This window comes from Halyomorpha halys, unplaced genomic scaffold (assembly GCF_000696795.3).
Source record: "Halyomorpha halys isolate HHAL.00 unplaced genomic scaffold, Hhal_1.1 Scaffold2732.1, whole genome shotgun sequence".
Classification (NCBI taxonomy): domain Eukaryota; kingdom Metazoa; phylum Arthropoda; class Insecta; order Hemiptera; family Pentatomidae; genus Halyomorpha; species Halyomorpha halys.
Genome location: NW_027114706.1, coordinates 34,161 through 57,766, shown reverse-complemented (window position 1 = coordinate 57,766; position 23,606 = coordinate 34,161). Strand labels below are relative to the sequence as shown.

At 33.2% G+C, this 23,606-nt stretch overlaps 1 protein-coding gene across 3 annotated transcripts in view; it reads right to left on the bottom strand.

Moving 5' to 3' along the window:
* The window catches only part of LOC136795073 (uncharacterized), a 64,551-nt gene that overhangs the window by 27,502 nt on the left and 13,443 nt on the right, over window positions 1-23,606 (bottom strand). The window contains exon 4 of one of the 3 annotated variants that reach the window (XM_067051863.1): window positions 17,604-17,660. The exons of 1 other annotated variant lie outside the window; for it this stretch is intronic. In XM_067051863.1, the coding sequence (XP_066907964.1) occupies window positions 17,614-17,660 (47 nt within the window). In that variant the 3' untranslated portion in view covers window positions 17,604-17,613. Of the gene's footprint in view, window positions 1-17,603; window positions 17,661-23,606 lie in introns of those variants that run through there. One more of the 3 variants, XR_010844648.1, reaches the window with a different exon arrangement.

Here is a 23,606-nt window from a genome sequence, read left to right as displayed (position 1 = left end):
TCTAAAAACGATTAGTGCTCTCAGTGTGTATGAGATGTTTTTTTTAGGTGTAGGTTGACTAATTCGCCAGGAAAAAAAAATATATATATATAAAGTTACGTGTTGGCGTAGAAAAACTAATAAAAAAAGAAAAGGATGATGGAAGAATACTCTCAATGCGTAAACAAGACTAACTTTATTTGGTTCAGTACCTCTATATATACATCTCAATCAGCTGATCTAGTCGATCACCTCACGGCTTTTGTCAGCTGATATTTCACTCAGGCCGTAACTTATATAACATATACGTACGTTTGAATGCTCTTCTTTTGCCACATGACATTATAAGGGGTAGGGCAGGGTTCTCTGAAGACGGGGGTTACAATATTGGCCCAGGAGCCGCTGGAGGGGCGGTGTAAAGAACGGGGAGGGCTGCTCCACTGGTGGATAAAAGAGGAGAGGGGTTAAGATGACTTCAGGCTGCAGAGCCCGAAGCCCTTCCCTCGGCGAGGACGTCAATCAAGGGGACAGTGCGTTGCCACCTCCCAGGTCTTGGTGGAGGGGCAACCTTTCTGAACAGCGGGTTAGCACATGCCTTCAGCCCATCAAAAAAAATGCGATGAACTCTGGCACAAAGGGGAGCTGGAGCTGATTATGGATAGCACTGTTCCTAGCTCTTTGGAGTGAAATTCCTCTGACTATTCGCCGAAGGAGGGAATTTTGGAAAAGCTTTTTCAGCGTGGTCTTGAAGAGGTGTCGCAGGAGCGGGGCACCATAGAGCAGAGTCGGGCCTTGTAAATCTTCAACTTTAGCCGAAGTAGATCTGCTGTGATATGAGCCTGAAGTGTGATATGAGCCTACCTGCACATATCACAGCAGATCTACTTCGGCTAAAGTTGAAGATTTACAAGGCCCGACTCTGCTCTATGGTGCCCCGGATGACAAGGAGATTAACTAAGGACCATGGCGATGGTCAGCGGTGCCCTCTGGAGGATCATCCAGATCATCACGGATCACTCTGTAAAACTCTCATCCATCCAGGCACTACTGGTTTTAGTCTCTCCCTGAGTGACTGGTGAAGTTAAGATGCCTATCGAGTTTCACGCCGAGGAAGAGGATGGTGTTCGAGATCCTTCGGCTTTCGCCATGCACTATGAACCGTCGAGGGAGTTTGCCCTTTACCAAGAGGTTGCCTCTTGCCCTTTTGAAAGGACATGACTATGGCATTCGTCTTTGCGGGATTCACCCTGATGCCGTCCCACAGTGCTACTACGATGGTAGCAGAAGCATTTTCGGCTTGTTCGAGGGCTACCTTCCGACTCATGCTGGAGGCATTACCCTTCCTGGGAAGCATCTTCAAGAGTACATTTGGAATCCCGTCCTGTCCAGACGCCTTGTTACTATTAGTGCGGCGTAGTACCGACTCCAGCTGGTTGAAGGTGAAGAAGATTACACAGGATATCCGTCCTCCTTGAATGATCTGACCCGAAATCGAACATGATCTAAAACCAGTAGTGCCTGGATGGATGAGAGTTTTACAGAGTGATCCGTGATGATCTGGATGATCCTCCAGAGGGCACCGCTGACCATCGCCATGGTCCTTAGTTAATCTCCTTGTCATCCTGAATCCTGGCAGATGATTTCTCAGTTCTGCAGCTGTAAAAAAAAAAATCCAATAGATTACACTCAGTGGCACTTCCGGTTAATCGATTTTATTGCTGTGACATCTCGGACATCTTCAATTTAACGTCTTAAATATGTAATTTAATTTTCATACTACTTGGCATGTTATAGCTAGACTTTTCATACACACACACACTCAAACCATTTTGCAAGACTTGGTTATTCGGAATCAGGAGAACGTACCTTTCCATAAAAAACTCGAATACGAAATTTTAAACGATTGCAATACTTCCCCTCATTATTTAATTTCAATTTATATTAACTTAATCATTGCCAATGATCAAACAACAGTTTTTGCAATAAATAGTTTTTAATTTCGTTTATTAAGTGACAGAACAGCTAGTTGCATACCTTCCCATCCTCACGGAACAATAACGGTAGCGAGTAAACACACATTAAATTTATATTTAGGTGATCCCTTGTAGGAGTGTTAACAATAAGAAGCCCATTCTTATTGGCACAGCAGTTTGGCTAATGTCCAAATATCAAACTTCAAAGAGTAATGCTTGGCTAATAGCAGAGCGGAGAGCAATAAAACTTGATAAAGTTGATGTTCACTTCTTTTGTAGCTCCTTGGTTCCCCTTCAGCATCCACACGATTAGAAAAGATTTATCTGATTCTTTTTTTTTTCAGATAAAAATGGACTATGTCAGGAAATAACCAATCAATATACATTTTAACAGACATTCTTTATCCATAAAAATATTGATTCAATTCATTTTCCAACAGTTCATAATTACACAACTAGTACAGTCTTTGTTGGAATTTTTTATGTAAAAATGTTCTGATAAATCTAAAGGGACACCTACGAGGTAAGTCAGAAATAAAATGTAAATTGAAGAAAACGTATCATAGTTAAAAATTAGGCGATGTGTACCTTGGGTCTGCATAAAAAAAAAGTATAAGGGAAAATTTTTGAGTCAACGTAAAGATTTCACCTCTGGGGAAATCCAGTTAGTATAAATATCTGGGTAGATCCAACTCCGTCTGTTGGATGGTAGTACTGAATTGTGTGTTTATAAGTTGGAAAAGTATTTTTTCTTTACTGCATTTGACATTTTTTCAAATATACGTATATTCACCCAGAATCATTAGTTATTTTATATTTTTCAGTGTATTGAGATTATAATAAACTAGCTGACCCGGCAATATTTCCCTATTGCTATATTCGATGATGTATATGGATTCAATGAACACGATTGATAGTTTGTTATAAATTATTGTGTTTATTTAAAATTAAACATTCACCTATAATTTATTACTATGATTTTGTACCATAAACTAAACTAATATATGCGATAAGGAACCAAACAGAAATTTGTATAGTTTGTTATACAGATTGACCTATCAAAGTGTGATGAAATTTTTTGGAAGTGAAAAAAAAGTTGATATTCGTTACTAGGACCCTTAGAAACCGTTAAATACGAATAAATAATAAAACGGAAAATAAAATGTTTTTGCCATACATCGATTGATCTTCTTCGGATTTCTTTTGAAAAATCTAAAAAACAGAAATAAATTCAACATGACCCAACCAATCTACAATAAACTTGGAAATGTTTTAATAATCTGCACCAGCGGATATAATTAAAAAAATTAGAGCCTGAGATAAGGATTGAGAGGAATTTTTTTCTCCACTTGAAATCCATATTTTACTCTTATAAGTTAAGCCATCGGCATTAAATCTACATTTAGTCGATGTAGGCTAGAAGAGCAGGCATTCAGCTTTCCAACGGTTCTGTTAACGTAGGAACTGGATAGGTTACAGAGGAGTTATGCATAATAGTCACCGGAAGAAGAAAAAAAAAATTTAAATAAATGGTGGAACATTTCTAATTTTCAATTTCCTTAAAAAATGGTTTTAGCAGTTTGCGACCACATTAAAAACGAATATGATTTGCTTTTTCCTAAAACAAAAAATAGTTGATTTCCTTTTATATACGAGTATATAAGCTGTAAGGAATAATGTTAAAGTTTTGCTAAAAGCCTAACTTAAAAAAACAAATCATTGTAACAAAGTCATGGGTCATTCATTGCTACATATTGTGCTTAGGGCCGCTACATCTACTGTGTCCGGTTGATTTTTTTTTAATTCCAGCAACTTTCCTTTTTATTTTTTAAGGTTTAAGATACATTATTTCTTAATGAGTAGATCATAAAGGTAATGTAAAAAGTACAATTAACATAAATATTGTCCGAGGTACAATTACATTAATTGTACCTTGCGCGACGACTATTTATTATTTCCTAAAAGAAAAATGTATTTTAGCCAAATCTGAAGATAAAATATCTTTAAAATAGCCAAAGTATCTTATTTTGAACTAGCAGAAATTCTTATTTCAAAAAGCAATGATCGATTGAAAAAATTGACCCACGGCACACTGATCTCCCCTATATATTGTTTTTCATTATTTAAAAAAAAAAATTTTTGTATTTTATATACCATATATATATAATCAAGCAATAAATGTATATATAATCAGGTATTTCTAATTGTGTAGCTACAGGAGGAGTTGGATGTAACATTTTTTAGATTTTTTGTTCGAAAAAAAAATCTAAAAAATGTTACATCCGTTTTCCCCACCAGGAACCTGTTTCATAACAAAGTACAAACTAATACTATTAGTCTTGCAGATTTATCTTAATTCAATTACACAGACTTGTACAATAGTAACTTGTACTTTAGTATTTTTTAATTCCTGTAATATCACTAATAGTCCTCCCTATCATGAAAAAAATAAGTATTAGTATTATTACCACACTAGTTTCTACACTTGTACTATGAGTTAATACATTGGGCTTTCATTATGAAACAGGGCCCAGGTATTCAATAATGTTCATATGAAAAGATACGGTAAAGTTGGAGCTATTAAATAACATTAACAATGTGATCTTTTAATACAAACAACTTTGGTTATAAAAACGCTTATTTGATAATGTGAAAATAAAGTAAAATATTCGTTAATACAATATTTCAAGAAGAAAAAACTTTTTTTTCTAATTTTGGCATATTATGATTTATATTTCAGTGTATAATTTATAAAAATAATCTCTATACTAAAATAAGTGGTTTGAAGCAATATAAAAAAATAAAAAAGTGCACAGCTCTCTTTTAAGATAGAACGTGTTAATAAATAATAAATAAGAAGTTTATAAACAAAATAGCGCACTATATAGATAAAAAGATTTATTTAAACATTACTGGTGGAAGGAGTAGCCCTATGTAATAGACCGATCAGAGGCAACAACAATACCAACCTGCACTAACTGATGATAGATGGGCAAGGGGTGAGGCAGCTGGTCCCTCGTAAAACAGCCGAGCTCGAAATTGATTTTATATATAATGGCTATTTGTCACTTGTAGTCTGTCCGTCTGTCTGTCCATGGACATATTTACAGCCATACCAGTCACTACTGCCGGAACACATCGATTAGGCCGTTGGCCTCTACGTCACCAGAATTCAGGCTGTTCTGTTGAATGTATATTAACCAGCTAAAAACCCTCCTCTAAAATTGTTGCTAATTCAACAGAAAATAAATCCATTCTGTAGCATTGTATGTGTAAACACATGCTTATATAGGGGAAAGTCGAGTAACATCGGATATTGAAATTTTAGTGTTCCCCAACACTGCAAATTCAAGGGAATAAGAAATTTTAGTAATAAAACATTTAAAATGTTTTATTATTAAACATTGGAGTTTAGATTGCAACTAATAGGTAGTTTCTCTAAGTGCCGGTGTCATACCATTATGATCTTACACCAAATTTTCTAGAAATATTTATGTATGTAAATATAGTATAAATACCACTCCCTTCCCCTCCATCTTTTGCACTGTCAAAAAATTTTAATATTTTTTTTCTTTAAATACAAATATTATTAATAACTTTAATTAGTGTGACTGAAGAATTTCCTAAGTTTAATGTCGGAGTAAAATACAAACGGAAATGTTGGCTGTATTTGTTTTAGATATACACAAATTAATGGTTGTGGTGGAATATATACTAATGGATATGGTGGAGATGTGGTGGTGCTAATTGATATGGGGTGATGTATAATAACGGATGTAATGGAGATGTATACTGATGGATGTGGTGAAGATGTTTACTTATGGATATGGTTGAGATGTATACTAATGGGTATGCTGGACATGTATAATAATAGTTATGGTAGAAATATATACTAATGGATATGGTGAAGATGTATATGTCAGCAAACATCTTTACCTTAGATATAAAAACCCGGATGAAGGCCTATAATATAAAGCGAAACGTCGGTGCCATCCAGTTTACCATATCTATATTATATAAATATTTAAATATCTTTATGAGGAGTCATGCAATCCACGACAAAACTGTATGCTTATTGAATTGTTTTAAGTAACGGTTTTGCAAGGCATTGTTCTCACTCTTTCTTGAAATTCTTTACACATCTGAGCTACTACATAGTTCCAAACCGCGGTAGCTTTATACAAACGGTTCAGATGCTCTTAACGAGTGGGTCTAAAATTTATACACGGATCCCATAAAATAATTTTTAATAATCACACATAGACACAGGAGACTCTAAAACAGATATTAAGGAAGTCGATTGCCAATTTTGTCTATTAAAGGTAATTTCTCTAATAAATAGATAAGGATATAAATCGCCTTCTTCTATAAAAAATTAATCATAGGTTGCATGATTCTGTTCTTTGCATCGTTGTCAACCTTGTCTTCTGACGCGGCGAGAGGTTTTCACTCCAAAAATATCTCAAGATACCCAGGGTCGCTGCCTTGTACATAACCACATTCACTGGGTATCTGAGAATAATGCTCCCCCGACACTACTGAGTGAGTGCGTTTATCTTTTTTTTTTTTTTTTCGTACCCTCCATTGAAAGAATATATAGCTACAAAATATCTCAGTTGAAGTGTACTTCCTTTTTCTACCCATGGGTATGCCAAGTTCATCGTCTGGATCACTCTTGTCGCCAAGTAGCCCAAAAAAAGGGACACGCCCATTCTTCCACCTACCCCAACGCCAAGGTAAGTGACTTACTCACTTGCTCTTACCGTGTGAAATCCTATTCAGTAGTTGATAGATTGGACCCTATCTGTCGTGACCTTAATGAGGATGGAATTATGACAGTCAATGCTACATATAATCTATTTTTATAAAATATTTCCAGGTAGATCTGAATTGTTAAAATCTTTTGCCCTGATGTTGAAATTTTTGATTCACTTAAGGTTAATTAAAGGTACAAAGAAAAGTTGTATGTGTTTCGGGGTAGTAACATAAACAATTTTCCATTTTGACAGCTATATACTTGTCCACAATCCCTGATGAATAAACAGCGCTATACGTCAGGCTACGAACTATCGAAACCCACCCCAAGCAATTGGTTCATGGTTAAAGGATTTCCTCATTAAGGGAATTAAAGGTGTTTATTAAAATGCCTACGGTGGGACAATATTTTTTATGGGAGGAAGGGTTAAATCTGTGTATTAAAATAAAATATTATATTATAATAATATATTACTTCTGGTATAATATATAATGTATACCGTAGCCCCCGGTAGCAGCATGGTAACGCGCCTGTCTACCAACCCGAAGGTTACGAGGTCGAGTCCCCGGCCCTACCTGGGATTCATTCAAGCATTTAAATATGCAATACTGACTCACAACCTCCCCCTGGGCATTTGTGAGGCCCGTAAGCCAATGGGTGGCACTCACAAAAATAGGAATGACGAACCCACCGTACGGAAACCTCGTCATGAGACGAGTGATGTATTTTCTACGTACATCGCGCGAGGCCTTGTACCTCTATGGTCTGTCGCGCCAATAATAATAATTACTTCTGGTACAAGTGACGCATGTTTCTTGACCATTTTCTTATACTGATAAACTTGTAATGGAATCAATAGCAAGACCAAATAACAAACTTTAAAAAATGTATACTTTATAAGAAAGAAATTATATAGAATATTATATTATATAGAAAATTAAGGATATTTCTGATATCGACATTACATGTAAAATTCAAATAGATAAAAAAATCGTACAAAATGTATTTTGGGATACTAAATTAGAATTTCCACCTAAGTACAACGAAAATAGAAAATTAAAAATATTGCAGTTTGGAGCCAGACATATAACAAAAATCCAAAATATTAGTGAGTTGAAAGAATAAGAATAAGGAAGACATCAAAATACTTTTTCAAGAAGTGGTTCCAGTGGATGTTCAATTCCAGCTACTGGAATAAATCATCAAATTTCACCCACTAATTTCGTTTACGCATGCACATATATTTTTATAGACACACATAGATTACGAAGAACATGCAGAAGCTTTGTCTAGCTGGTGATGAAACGGCACGGGAGGATTGATTCCATTTTCTGACAAACTGTATCATGAGAAACGAATCCGATACATGCCGAAACTAAGCAATATTAACCAAAATTAGTTGTATGAATTTCGGTCTGTATCAGGATTGGATCTTAAACTTCTTTTTATATATGTAACTCAAAACCTTTTGCTTAGAGCCTGGATACCTATCGTCACAATAGTATGTTTATTTTTTTTTATATATTATTAAATATAAAATGACATTTTATTTTTTTTATAGTTTTATTTTGACGAATGTAGATAGCCCAGCTTGGGTATATTGTTTGTATTTTTTTTTTTTTTTATTGATAGATTTATTTATTGATAGATATTACAATCTGCCACACAGTTGTGGGCAATAGGTAATAGTGATGAATGATCTCATACATACTAAAATAAAAAATAAAATAAATAAAAAAAAAATAATAATAAAAAAACTCTTAAAATATATTGTTTGTTATTAGATTATATAAACGATCTTTTACTTCACCATCTTTGTAAAATTACTACAATTGATTATTTATTTTATGTATTTCACAGTCTAACTCAATTATTATAATAACTTAATACTAATACTATACTTATGCTAATGTTAATACTAATATACCTAATATTATAATACTAAAATTAATACTAATATACTAACTATACTTAATAACTAAATTTGTATGGGCGTTGCCACATAAACAAATAAATAAATTATTATTGTTATTACATACATTTCGAAAACGTCTTACCAAATACTCAAAAAAAGTTCCATAAAAATAAAAATAAGGGATCAAGGACATGGAGCTCGGTGGGACCTTGAGAACTGCCTGGAGACCTCACAGAAGAGGGCAAGTGCTGTGGATGATTTTGTATAAAGGAAACATCCAGCGAAATGTCATTGGCTTCATCAGCTTCTAACGGAGTAGACTAATTAGATTTTAGGATTTCAGGCCGAGGTAGGCGAGTAGGTTCAGGTTGACCTCAGATGGGGACCTTTTGGAGATGCACCGCAATTGTGAGTGAAATGAAGGAAGATTATTTACCAGCGAAATGTCGCTAGCGTAACTAGAATCTGACGCAGCTGGGCGTTTTGATTCTGGAGTTTCGTCTTGGACGAAAATATTTTCTAACGAGATGTCGTTAGATTTATTAGGATCAGATGTAGCGGAACGATCTGACCTTAGTGATTCAGGCTCTTGGAGCCCAGTAGGACTATGAGGACTGCTAGGAGACTCCAAAGAAGAGAGTAGCTGTTGAGAGTTAGTTATTATGGAGGTAATTTCCAACGAAATGTCAATAAGTGGCTCTGGCACAGCTGAACGGACAGAATATTTTTTGTGATGTACCACTAAGGAATTTATAAATTTACTACAATGACCCAGGGAACTAGAGTGGCATGTAGAATTGGAACAGGGAGGTGTGCCTGCGACTCCAGAGTTTTGAGGAAGATCTTTTGAATTACAGGTTGGCTGAAGTGTTCCTTCAACTGTACCTAAATTATAACGATGGTTACTGAGGACTCTCTTAAAGCTTGGACACTTTGTAATTATGCTATTGTTGACAGAATGAGGACCAGTATGGGTCTTGGCTGTCATTGGCGAGGAAAGATTGACTTGTGATACCGAGTGAAGATAATTGATATGAGCCTTTAATGCTGCAGAGGCCAGAGGACCCACAGGAGTGGGGTTCATGTAATGTTCATAGATGGCAAGACCTTCATAATAATATTCCTGCACGGATTTAAAGAGGGAAAGATCTTCTTTAGTTGGAAAAAGGTATGAAACATTTGAGTGGGAGCAATGTTCTTTAAGGGCATCGTAGGCCTCACAGAAGGAAGTGTAGCAAGGTCTCAGTTCTAAGTACATACCTTTAAATAAGAATAATTGTTCAGGGTCTTTTGCAATATCTCGCCCTTGAGAAGTACATGTTTTAATCTGGCATAAATAGAAATTTTATTTTTGTACGTTTTTCAAATTGAATTTTGATATCCCCCGGTATGTCCATTTTTATTTTAGAGGTGAATGAGTTGAATGAAAAAGGAAACTGAAAGGTAATAAGTAAAGAGAGAGGACGAGAAAAACGAAATTACTTAATGGCGGAATGGAGTACCTTACAATTTTTTTTTTCTATAAAAAATAACTTAAAAAAAAGATGAAATAAAATGTACAATAACAAAATTCGACAACCGGAGGACCATGAGAAAAAAAAATAAATAAGAAAAATATCCGGCCCGGAGGACCAAATGTTACGGTGGGTAGGGGTTCAAAAGGAACCTTTACTAGCCCAACCGTGAAAAGAAAAGAAATGGTCGAATTTTGTTATTTTTTATTTTTAAATAAGTAAACATAACAAAAGAAACAAAAAATATACAAACTAGAAAAAAAAAGAAAGCTTAATATTACAAAATAAAATTAATTGAACAAAAAAAATACATACAAACTAGAAAAAAAGTCTTATATCACCGGTGATTGGTGGGGCCCCGGTTGTGGTTGTTCTGAGTGGATATTCTCTTGGAAGTAGATTGACAAAAGGGACGTACGTCCGCCCGCCTTGTCCTCTTGTAGGATGAGTCGAAGAAGTCCGCCCGCCGTGGTTAAAATGACTAAGCCGGCGAAGATGGCCAGAATGCTGGTAACTACGAGTGCGTAGTGAGGAGATAAAGGAGACGATGTGTAGAGTAGCTACGAAGTCATCTGTCTATCTTTTAGTTTAAAAAACAATAGAATGAAGTTGTTTTGTGTTTGACGTTATAAAAATCATATGTTTCAATTATCGATTTGTGGACCATAAGTTGGCCGCAACAGTACCAATGCACTACTACTTGGCAGACTTTTGTTTAATTGGAGCATAAAATACTTATGGCTCAGAAAAAAAAGATATTTGACAAAATAATAAAAAGTAAAAATTAGTTTCACATATATATCTATCCAACGGCTTTGTCCCTTAATATAGAATGACCGTTACAGGTAAAGTTAATCTTCAGATCTACAACAGTGCGTGTATCAGTTATTTCGTTGAATAAAAATAACAATATTGGAAGAAGATAGTTGACTATAAAGTAGATTGTGGGAAGTTAGTCCGGGTGGCGGTCAATAAAGGTACTAAGTAGAAGAAGCTATTTAATCTTAACCGACGTTTCCTTCGCGGGGCTGAATGAAAACAAGATACAATCATTGTAAGAAGTGATAGAACATTAGAATAAATATACAAAGAAGGTAAAAAAATATATATATTTTTTAATAAAAAATATAAATAATAAGCTTTTTTTATAATTTATTTATTGTTATTTACAACTGTATAAAAATGTATACAACAAGTAAGAGATAGAACTCCAAATAACAGATAATAGAAATAACATTTCTAGAGATGAAGATCTCGAGGCCACCTTCTTTTCAAACGTCTAGGAGTATTATTAGGTAGTAAAGGAGAAGCCAGGTTAGAAACAAGTGGATTTGGGAAGTTTATCATGGAAGGAATGATATTTGCTTCTGGTTAAATCGGCAACATATTGGACATCGAGGTCCTGATGGATGACTCGATTTGTAACAAAGTAAGGTACATTACGGATTTTATGAAGGATTTCGGACTGTAAGGATTGGATTTGGGAGGAATTTGATGGTTTAGTGGAGCCCCAAAGCTCAACTCCGTATGTCCAGATAGGCCTTATAATAGTCATATAAATCAGTCTTTTGTAATGGATTGACATTTTAGACCGTTTGTCTAGTAAATAGGAAACTATTAGTAGTTGGGAAACTAATTACTAATAAATACAGCCAAGTCGGATAGAATTCTAAATAAAGAACTAGAGTATTAAAGTTTAGAACAATACTTATTAGAAATACGAGTATTATTATTGAGTAGGTATAAATGGTAAACAGATTTACTTAGCCTAAATGTGGCATAGGTAATTCACCTATCTGTTTATTGACTGTCACCCGGACTTCCTACAGAAATAACAACAATTAATTTCAATCCGTTGCTCCGTAGATTAATTCAACTTATACCATTGGATCCAGATGAGCGATTTCATCAATAATGTTGGACAATGAGCAACGAGTAACAAAAACTAGATTCGTGTAGCGTTCACTCAAAAAGCTCTGTTTAAGGGACTATGACGGTCACCATCTGGAATCCCAATCCTCACTGTTCCCAGGAGAGAAAGCCGACAATATGTTTTCGCGTCCCCTAACGCAACTCATCACAGATTTCGATTGCGCTAGAAGAAGAGAAGAATAAAGGATACAGGAGAAAATCACATTTATTATTCATCCATTATGTACGAGGCGCACAAAACACAACTTTCACTTATAAAAATTGGTAATTTAATGTTTCTCGAGGTGAAAATAACGAATTTCAACTTTGTTCCTGCCAAGAATACAACAGTTTAACAAAAGATAACAAAACCGTGCACATATGAATGCGATCGGAAGAGATCGTGTAGTCTAGGATTTCTCCGATTCTAACTCCTGTTTCTATTTTTCCTTTAGTCATTCATATATTTTTTATATATCCATTGTTTATTATGGGATTATTAACCATGGGAATTGGTAACGTATTTCAAATAAACAAAATTCAAGGTACTTTTTTTTCCATATTGGTCATTTAAGCACTGTTAGGCTACTTCAAGGCCTCATATATCCATTGGACCAAAGTGATATTAAAGAAAACTGGATTTTATATTGACACATCGAGTTTAATCCAAATAGTTAGGGTAGTTTTTGAAGAAATCAAAAAATTGATAAAAATATATTCTATAAATCGACACTTTCACCCAGAAACAAGTTGTTAATCATATCCTAGGCGTACATCTGCTCTAAATATGTAATTTCAATTTCATATGACTTTTCGTTTTCGTGCTCGGCTGTTCACATACAACGTACCATTCTGCGATACTTTAATTTGGACAATAAAATCTGTACGGCTAAAATCCATTAAGAGTCAGGGGAAGTTTTTTTAACTTTTAGTAAACCAACGGTTGTTCCCGAACCCACAGGGCTAACTCACGGCTCCAATGAAACATAAAATAATTATCTGCCACAGCCGGATTCGAATCAGGGTCCTTGGAATTAGTAGCACAACCCTTTACCACTGAGCTACCCACTCCTATTAATTTGGGGAGACCTATACTTATATTTTCATCGAAAACTGGAATAGGAAATTTTGTACGATCGTAATACTTCTTCTAACTATATATTTTTCAGTAAGTAAAAGTAAAAAAGTGTAACACAGTAAACTAAGAGAGTATAAATATAAATGAATTGAATAATAATCAATAACACGAACATTAATGAGCGATGAAATTGCATATGTACAACTAGAGTAAAGAATATTTAAAAAATAATTAATAGAAGTAGTAAGAATTATTAGTAAAATTAAAAGAAGAGAAGAGTGGTGAAGTAAACGAGGAGTACGGTACAATAACAAACCATGAAAATGAATAAATAAACGGACAATTTTTTTTAAATTGTTGGGGGGAAAAAACTTCCAAGATAAATATAATCTATTCTATATTTTTCATTGTACAAATTTTTGTGATAATTGTCCCGTACTCGTACACCTTTACAGTCCTAAAATTAAGATATTCTTATCAATAAGTTTTATCTATGCTATATATGTATATTTCAAATCTTGTAAACATATTTACCATATGTTTGTCATATTTTCAATTTCTCTATGGATATCATCTCATCTATATATCATAGTTCAAAATTTTTGTATACTACATTATTTGTAGTCTGAATAGATTACACTCATCTTGCAAGTTTCTTCACCTCAACAATTTAAAAAAATTAATATAATCAAATTTCCTAAAAACAAAACCCAGAATAAATAATAAAGGTGCACACGTAAATCATGGTTACCTATTCTCAATGATCATCTACATAAAGTTGACATTGGAAATTGGAATTGATTTCATAAAAAAAAAAAAAAAAAACACAGATTTTTTTTTATCCAGAGTGAACATGTTTGAGGGATATCGAATGATTTAATGAATCCACATTTAACTTCTTATTACAAATTTAATAGTTATTTGTAGCCGTGCCATGGGCCCTGAGATCAAGCATTGGCGACGGACACTGAACAATTCCAAGACATCGGGCGGCTCTCCAGCGGCCTTCAGGAAGACTTCGAAGGCCAGGTGGCCTATTGTCTTCTTTCGCGCTCTGACACCTGTACCTCGATGACCTGGTTCTCACGAACTTCTTATCCACCTGTTGTCCATTACAGAGTTCTCGCGGTTATGTCTAACCAGTCAGCTGGGAATAGACTGTTTAGCACTATAGATAATGTAGACCAGGCGGTAGTGTCGGTGCCCACATAATCATATTCAATTTAATAATATACCAATTCTAGGTAAAATTACACATAATTCTAGAATTTATGTAACGTATATTTATTAGAGTATATTTGGCCTTCAAAGGACATTACAAATTGAATTGATACCATGTGTGTCTATGTCACATCTAAATCATTATCATTCTACTTCTTCATCATTCTACTTCGATGAAATGCAGTCATGTTTCATTCAGTAATTCTGCTTGGATTGCACTTTGCTGGAATACTTAAATTTAAGGACATGGGAGGGGGGTATCTATAATTTGTCACCATATTCTACCATTGTGGTGGGGTCAATTTTTCATCTCGCGGGACCACAAAGAAATATTTTTTTTAAATATTTATATTAAAGTTTTTTGAAATTTCTATTGGTAATTTATATTAAAGTATGTCAAATTTCCAGTTAACATGATACGTGAAGTTTTTAACATATGTAGCGAAATATAAATTAGTACAGGAACCCGGTAAATGAAGTCCAGCACATAATTTTATAAATCATTATATTATAAATATATCACATTAAATTATAAATCTGCAAATAATTTAAAAAATTATTTTTTGTCACACTCTAAACGGATATACATTTTCCATTCCACAGTTCTAAAACTCTTACTAATTAAACAATTAATTTAATAAAATTTAAAATTAGATTTTTTTTCGCCTCTTTCAATAAAGATCGAGTTTAAGATTAAATTAAATTCTGCGTGGAGTAAATGCTATAACTTATTAAGTTGGTAAAGTAGTATGTGGTGAACCGTAAACCATTGTAAGCCGATAATTTTTTTTTTTTTTTTGCTCAATTTTACCCAAAATTGAGATGTAACACAATATACGAATATAAACTTACCACGGAAACGCATATTTGGCGGTTGTAAACGATTAACATGCAGATGATAAGTTTGATAAAGTAAGAAATTAGAAATTTTAGTCTTTTTTTCTTTCGGTCTATAAAACCTAAACGGTGCATACAAATGAAACATTTATAATAAAAGAAAGCAAATAATATTAAATTATACGTCGTGTGCATGCCATAACGTAATCATTTGGCCAAGCGATATATTTGTAAGCCATGTAAACTACTTGTCTATGGATTTCAACAGATCAGATATTCGAGCTCCAACTACAAGGGGTGAATTACGACACAATTAATACGCTATAGTTATTCATACAACGCATAATTTAATATTCTTTATTTTTATTTCTGCAGAGCAATTAACGTCTTCAAAAAAATTACTACTTGTATTTTCATCATTGGTATTATCGTAGCCTTGTTTTTGAAAATGAGCTATTAAGCCTAATGCATTTTAAAGTTGATTCTGAATATTTTCCTACCGCATCCCAAACCCGACTTTACCTCACTCATTATTCCTAATTGTAATTTTCAAAGAAATATGTAATATTAATTTTTAAAAACTGGATTTTGAAATGTAATATTGTGATATTTCAGAGGGTTTGAATTAGTTTTTTTTATTTCAAAAGTTCCTAAACGTCTTCAGATGTGAGATTTCCAATGTAATATCTTAGACTAATATAATATTCAAAAATATATTACGTTTAATGTTAAAGTATTGGTCATTTTGTGTGGTTAATTAATGGAAGATGTCCGGATATTTGGAATATGGGTGCATCATGAGCGATATTTTCATATTTGCTTGTAAGTTGCTTTGCCCAACAGAACCCACCTTAATTCGGCATAATGCCTTTATTACCTAAAGTAGTTACATGTCAGAAGGGTCTAAAAGAAAAAAATCGCTTCTCCGCAGCAATTGTTTTTTTAATATTAAAACTATAATAATTATTGTTTCCTATCAAATAGAAATGATCACAGAGAAGCTTTACAAAAAGATTTGTATGATAAAATACGTGATATTATTCACTTTTTAGTAAACTTTTTTAGATTTTTGATTGAACTCATATGGCCTTCCCCTCTCCCCCGAGATTTTGTTACCCTACCCTTCCTAGACAGCAGGCCTTGATGTATGTATTATAACCTATCCGTTTGTAGTTGTATAACAAGTTTATAAGCGAACGGCATACGCCATTTTCAAACTATGTACGAAAACTGTTAATTGAGAGGTGTATAAATTCCCTACAAAAGAAATAACAGAATAGGACCTTCATTAGCAAAGATGCAATATACTAAACTACAGAATATCTAGTCCGGGATTAAACAAAAAATAAACATATTGTTTTTTCACGACAAATCTGGGTATTTCATTTAGTTACTAAATTAATTAATAATTAGAGGAAAAATTTAAAACACCTACATTTATACAAAGAAATTAGAAAGATATATTATATTAAACATGTCTTTTCTTTTGTACATTTGTGCCCTCACTTAGGAAATATTGGGGATGGGGCGAAGTTGAGCGTAACGTGACAGTATTACTCACTCAGGTTTGGGAAGACATGCTTGTCACACAAAAAGCTCAACAATCAATTTTAAACAAATCAAAAATACTATACTGAGTAAATTGTTAAACATAATCAAAATAACATCCATAGGCAGAAAGATTTTCCGTTATTAATTAAGTAAATTATTATCTGTAACAATTTTTTCAACTTTTGTGTGGATTACTTTACGTTCACTGACATTTTCAAATTCAAATTTTCGATAGCAGTATACGTTTTGAGTTGAAATGACCAAGTCTTGCAAAATGGTTTGTGTGTCTGTGAACAGCGTAGCTCAAAAACGATTAATCGAATGATTACTAAACTAAAACTAAAATTACTTATTTAAGTATATGCCAAGGATGTGACAGTAACTGCTTCGTTAAAATCGACTCACCGTAAGTGCCTCTTGATGTAATCGATTTTACTCTTTTTAGGACTTTCTCAAAAACGGCTCAGGCAACTTTCATTAAAAAAGGTAAATCAATGTAAAATTAAGTGTTATTTAATATCATAAAGGTCTATGCGCAAGGATTCCTCTAAAGTATCTTTAGTATCTTTTGTTTATTTGAAAAAATTAACCTTTTTACTTGCAATGGAAAATTAATAAATATAAACTACTAAAGTATTTGTTAATTAAGTTAAGGAGATAAGAGAAAAAATCATGTTAATAGCAAATTGCCAGAAATATGAGTAGTAATAAAGGTTTATCATATACTGTTGGAAAGTCAAAGATTTAGAAAAAAATATATGCAACATACAGAGTCGTAGAAAGTAATGGATAATGACCTAAAACGTATAATTAAAACACGATAAAAATGAAAGGAAGATATGGTAAAAAAAAAAAAACTCAAATAGTAATTAAATTATTTATTCTGAGCTAAATTTTCGTCTCACTTTGCAGGGTTTCATCAGGGCTAAAAAAATACAAAGAACTAAAATTATGTAACAAAGTAATAAAATAGTTAATATGAAGTGAAAGTAAACTAAGTTGTAAACAGAGAAAATAAAAATAGGATATACCGTAAAAAGAAAGAATAAACAAGAATTACGAAAAGCTATTATACAATTATATAATGAATTAAATGTTCTTCTGTTCTTACCCAGTGAAATTTTATTCTCATTGAAATATTCAGACAGGACTTAAATGAAGAATTTTTAAAAAATATTCTTCTAAAGTACCTTTAATTTTTTTTTACAAGAAAAAATAAAACAAACTTTTAAAAATCATAAATAAAGAATTTTAAGGGCAACTAAAGGTGAAAAAGGAAAAATAGAGACATTCAATTCGAACGAGAAAAGCCGATACAGCCGATTAATACTTCGCCATCTTGTATTTTATTGTGATATTTCTGGCAGGAACATTATTTTTATTAATTGTTTCCACCTCGATATTCCCTAAAATACAAATTTTCCAAGCAACAGGAAAAGAAAAGTTTTTTGTTCTGGATTTTTTCCCAGGAAGTTGTTTGTTTTTATTTTTTAATACGGTGAGGTGAAAAAACAACAACATAATTTCAACTTAAATAGCAAAATTTATTAAACATGGACATATCAATTAGAAGATAAAAAATCGTATCTTGTAAATTTTTAATTATTTGTTTATAAGACAATATTTCAAAAAGAAATAGATGCAATTGACAAAATGAGGTAAAATAGATTATTAGGTTTTAATTGTCTACATATATAAAAAAAAATTGTTGATAATGTTAAATTAATTGTTATAATCGTAGGTATATTATTACATAAATATGGGGTAAACCCCAAAAGTGGTACAACAAATATAGAATAGTGATAATATGAAACGGAAGTTTTTTTCACCTCAGCATATTAAAAAATAAAACTTTTGAGGTATAATTTATGCTTTCAATGATCTTAGATTTTTATTTTTAAAATACAAAAATTGTGATAATTTCAACACGATTCCACCAATCTACACACAACTTGGGGACGTAATTAGAGTGTAAAGTGAAAGTTGTAGACGAACACACACTGTCATATTTTTTTTAATTTATTTATTGTTCCGTATTTTGCATTCCCTTATAAAACTACAATAGGAGAGAAGTGATCCATTAACGACCCAGTTTCTAGAGAGCCGACAAGGCCCCAGATTGATCCCTACGAGAGGAGACAGCTGGCGGTTTAAGTGGCTCAAAACAAACTATTAAAGAGAGCATTATCCAGCAGATGGAACGCCTCTCATATTAGCATAACTGTCTAATACGTCGTCTCTTGATTGCTAGTTTTGCTGTAATAGACGGTTCTTGCAGTGATGGATCCTTGGAACGATAGAGCATTCATCTAGCTCCATTGCAAATGTCCATTCTACATGCCAATGGCTTTACCACATCAGCAGTGTAAAAACGTTATTTGTCTAGAGGTGATAGACAACACCTCATGAATAAAGCTATTCATACATGAATAGTAGTATACTTAAAACATAACATTTATATAACTTTTGTCGTCCCAGAGAGGGAATAGGCGGACCCATCCAATCACCTCCTCCAGTAAGTCGAAATCTCGAAAAAATAGGGAAATTTGAGATTTGACAATAGGTCAAGCACTGTACTAAAACATTATCTATGCTACACAAACCTCCTGTAAGTTGAGAAATCCGGTCAAAACTGTTAAGAAATTTTAGATTTTGCCTCCGTACCCCACAAGGTATTGCAGCAACTCCCTGAAAGAAGTTATTACCCAACCTTAGGTTGGGATAAATTTTAGTCTGGTTATGGCTGATTGCTTATTCATTCCCTTATATCAGCCGTGGATAGGCTTAAGATCCGTCGTAATAATTTCGGAAAACTTGTGATGTCCCCGGCTTCTATTAATTGGATACCGTTAATTAGGGTCTGGAATAACGCTGGTGGTTGATCCTAAATGCTGACATCAGTTCTTTCCAGCGTAGGCTCAGAAACACTTTCTCCAATCCTTCAAGATCTATAGCTCTAAAGTTTCTTTATAAATAAACATTGGCTTAATGTTCAATTGCTTTATTCTAATCTAATAGGACAAGTATACAAAATAGCTAAGTAGGTTTTCTTTACCAAAAAATACTATTAGTTTAATGAAAATAGAATAGCGATTTCATATCCTTTTTTCACTCGTCTCATTTGCTAAGTATTTTGTAACAACTCAATACGTTTTACGACATGATATATCATATATAGTAATGTTTCTAAAATTTTTAGTTTACTACAAAATTGCATTTATATCACACATAGACCCAGATCATTTTGTGAGACTTGGAAGTAGGGAATAAAGAAAACTAAAGAAATTCGAATTTGGAATCTCTTACGACCAAGTCAACATATATCATTTATAAATATAAATTATATGTGATAGTAAAAATATATTTCTGAAAATGATCCATACTAATCTAATTAGGTGGTGAACTCAAAACCTCTATCGCTAATACTTTTTAGACCTTTGAACTGCTCCAAAGGTTTTTTAAAAAAAAAAAAAATATTAAACCTAAAATAACCGGTATAAACGAGGTCCGCGGTAAAATTATAAAAATTGTATTTTAAAAAAAGTGTAATAGATTTTAATTACAGGTTTGGACCATTTATGATTATGATAATGATCCCGTCTCTTTTTATTTTTGCGGTTTTATCTATTGATGGTCAGTAAATAGTTTTCAATAATTCATGGAGAGCAAACATAAATCATTGTTACTATTACAGTACATATTCGTTCGTGTACGAGTTCCAAAAATGATAACGCCCATCCGAAAAAAATGTACAGAAAGCCAAAATATTAAAATAAATATAATTATTACAGTGATATATTATTGTCACATCAGCATTCCAACGGTTTTGAAGCTAATTTTTCATTAGCTTTAATGGAATAGAATTTTAAAAAAATATATAATAATTATTACTTAATGGATAGTAGTAACCCTGCTTAGTATTGCAATGTAAATTGTTTCATTTTTTAGAGTTTTTGTTTAAGACAAAAATCAAACATTTAGAACATTTTAAAACTTATAACATTTGGTCAGTAGTTAACTAAATTTCTGAAATTGAAGAAAAATCATACTGAAATAAAAGCTATACCAAAGTAAACATGTCTTATGTAGAAATTCTTTGTAGTCCCAGTGAGATGACAATGCAGTTCATTAGTTATTAATTTGTTTTCAGTTCTTTTCGATAACTACACTTCGTGTAACTGCAATAGTTAAAGCGCTGTTCAGTGCATAAGTGATGATGATGGCAAACTTCACGGGTAAGTGCAAATTAGATCACAACGGCACTAAGTGATGAAAAATGTTTTAAGTCTTCACAATGTTGTTTTGGTATGTTAAAAATATAAACAAATTTATAAACGATTCTCAATTGTAATGAGTGATAGACATTAATTAATTTATATTCACAAATGTTTTAAGTGAACAACCAAGCTAAAAAACGAAACGTCGTACGAAACTGAAATTACATATTTAAAGCGGCAAATGCCAGGGATCTAACCGCAACTGTTTCGATAAAATCGTACGCGATAAAAAGTGACACTTCATACAACAGATTCGATGTTTCTCATTTTTTCGATTTTCTCGAAAACGAATCAAACGATTTTGATCAAACTAACGACGTCAATGTGGAGTGAGGAGAAAAATGAACAATTGGAATCGAAATAATAGTGATTTAAAAAAAAATAGTGCTTAACTGCCGAATTTTTGTACCTTAAATAACCATCTACTTCATTCTTACCGTATACTTCATTCTTTTTTTTATACTGGGGTCATCAACATATTTAATTAATTTTTAATCCTCTTCTATTTCTGAAGTAAAAGTAGTACTTGAAATTGGCCATCGAAATGGCGTTGAACATTCCTCCTACAGAGATGGTGGGGGATGTATGGCGAGTGTCATGGCAACAGGATCAATACCAGTTCTGCAGAGGTTACAAGACGAGATGAGAAAATACCCCAAAAGATGTAAGGGTATCGAATAAATAAAGTTCCATAATGATAATATATTCACATTGATAACCAACTCATTACTGAATTTTATGAAGTGACTTACTTATGGTTAACATTATGCTGTCCAAAATTATGAATTTTGGAAAAATGAAGACGTCCAAGATTGCTTGTGACTTCTATACATCCTATCACAAAGATGGTTTTCCTTTTCATTACAACCTATAAAGACTTGTAGCGACCCCGCGACTATTTACTGGACACTGCTCTAGCAACCACTAAAACCGTTACGGGCCACCTGGTGCGATCTAGCTGTCTACAAGTAAAACACTACGATCGTTACGCAAACATCGAATACTTGATACATGTATTATTCCTGGTAAATACTTTAAATGTACAAATGTCGACGATCATCACATCAACATCGAATTTTGATGTATGTATTAATCATGGTAAATAATTTTAGTGTAGAAATGTAAAAACGATATGCTGTGTCGCAATATTCATAGAATCAATAAAGAATACAATACAATTTTGTGACCCTCTAAAAGGTAACGTATAATACGTAGCATCTCTCGATGGGGTTTATTTGCCCAGAAAGTTGACTAAGCACAAAACTCTTAAACCAAAGAGTGAATATCTTCTGCAAGGATATCTCTTCCTTAGGAGGCAATAAGTAAAAATATATATATGTAGTCATCACTACACCCCATTGCTACTTGTAGAAACGTATATTAGACTTTTATTTCACTTCTGCCTTCTCTAGACTTCTCCTTTATCCTATTTTTTTTTTTTCCACACGTAAGAACCTACAGCTATTTCCTGAATATTTTTCCAATTAGGTATTCACCCTGCGAGAATTAACGGCTAAGTCCTGTAGGGTTTACCATCCCCTTCACGACGCTAAGAAGCTAGCACCCTACGGAATATAGTTCATCCACCCTGTAAGAATCTACGGCTAGTTCCCGTAAAACTCATTCTGGCAATTCATCTCATAGCCTACCCAATCTACTGAACACGCATTGTCGAGAACTGTTGATATTTAGTAGTTCTCAAACTGATACCAGGATCTAATATATAGAGCGACCCTGGACAAAGACTTATTCATACTCTGAAGAAGTGTTCATCCAAAAATAAAAACATTTCAATTTATATGGCTTTAAATTAGTACCGTCAACCGGAGTAACTTTTAAACTCCTAATTTTTGAAAAATATATTTGAGTTAAAAAATGTTGTAATGATTTCAATTACTTGAAATCACCACTTCTTGTGAATATAAAATTTACATTAATTAGACTTCAGATTGTAACATTTAAAATATATAAAACATAAATATATATGAAAATTATAAGCATAAAAATATTCGTACCTTCCAAGACATAACCTTGGTATCACTGAGTTTTGGGATCTATGGAGTTTCTTATCCTTTCGAAACAGTATGTCAGCTTAAAACAATTCTATTGATTAAATGCATGTTCCATACAGATCATGTTGACATTTTATCAAAACACTTTTAAATGAACCTGGTTGTATTTTATTTGCGTTGATGACTTTTTCCCCGAATGACAAATTTCTACTAATGTTTCAGGATGAGTTATTGTTGATGTATCCTGACAGATCATTCAGCGCCCTTTTCCTGGAACAGCTGGGTGGCTAAGAATAGAGGGCCGCTTGGGTTCACAGGTCGCATGCATCAATTAGTTGTCCAGGCTCCACTTAGTAGAACTGTGTATACTTAGTGAGTATTAGTGTGTATATATATATTGCCTTCAGCCGGCAGCTACTTAAGCTCAGGGAGGGGACGCAGGCTTAGGAGTCTTATTTATGAGGAAGGAGAAGCTAAACAACTTCATCTATTTCAAAAGTTTTCTTAATTTGATGAAGTATTACAATGATTAGTCAGTCACACTCGGTAAAAGGCTGAGATGATATTTTTAATATACCTAGG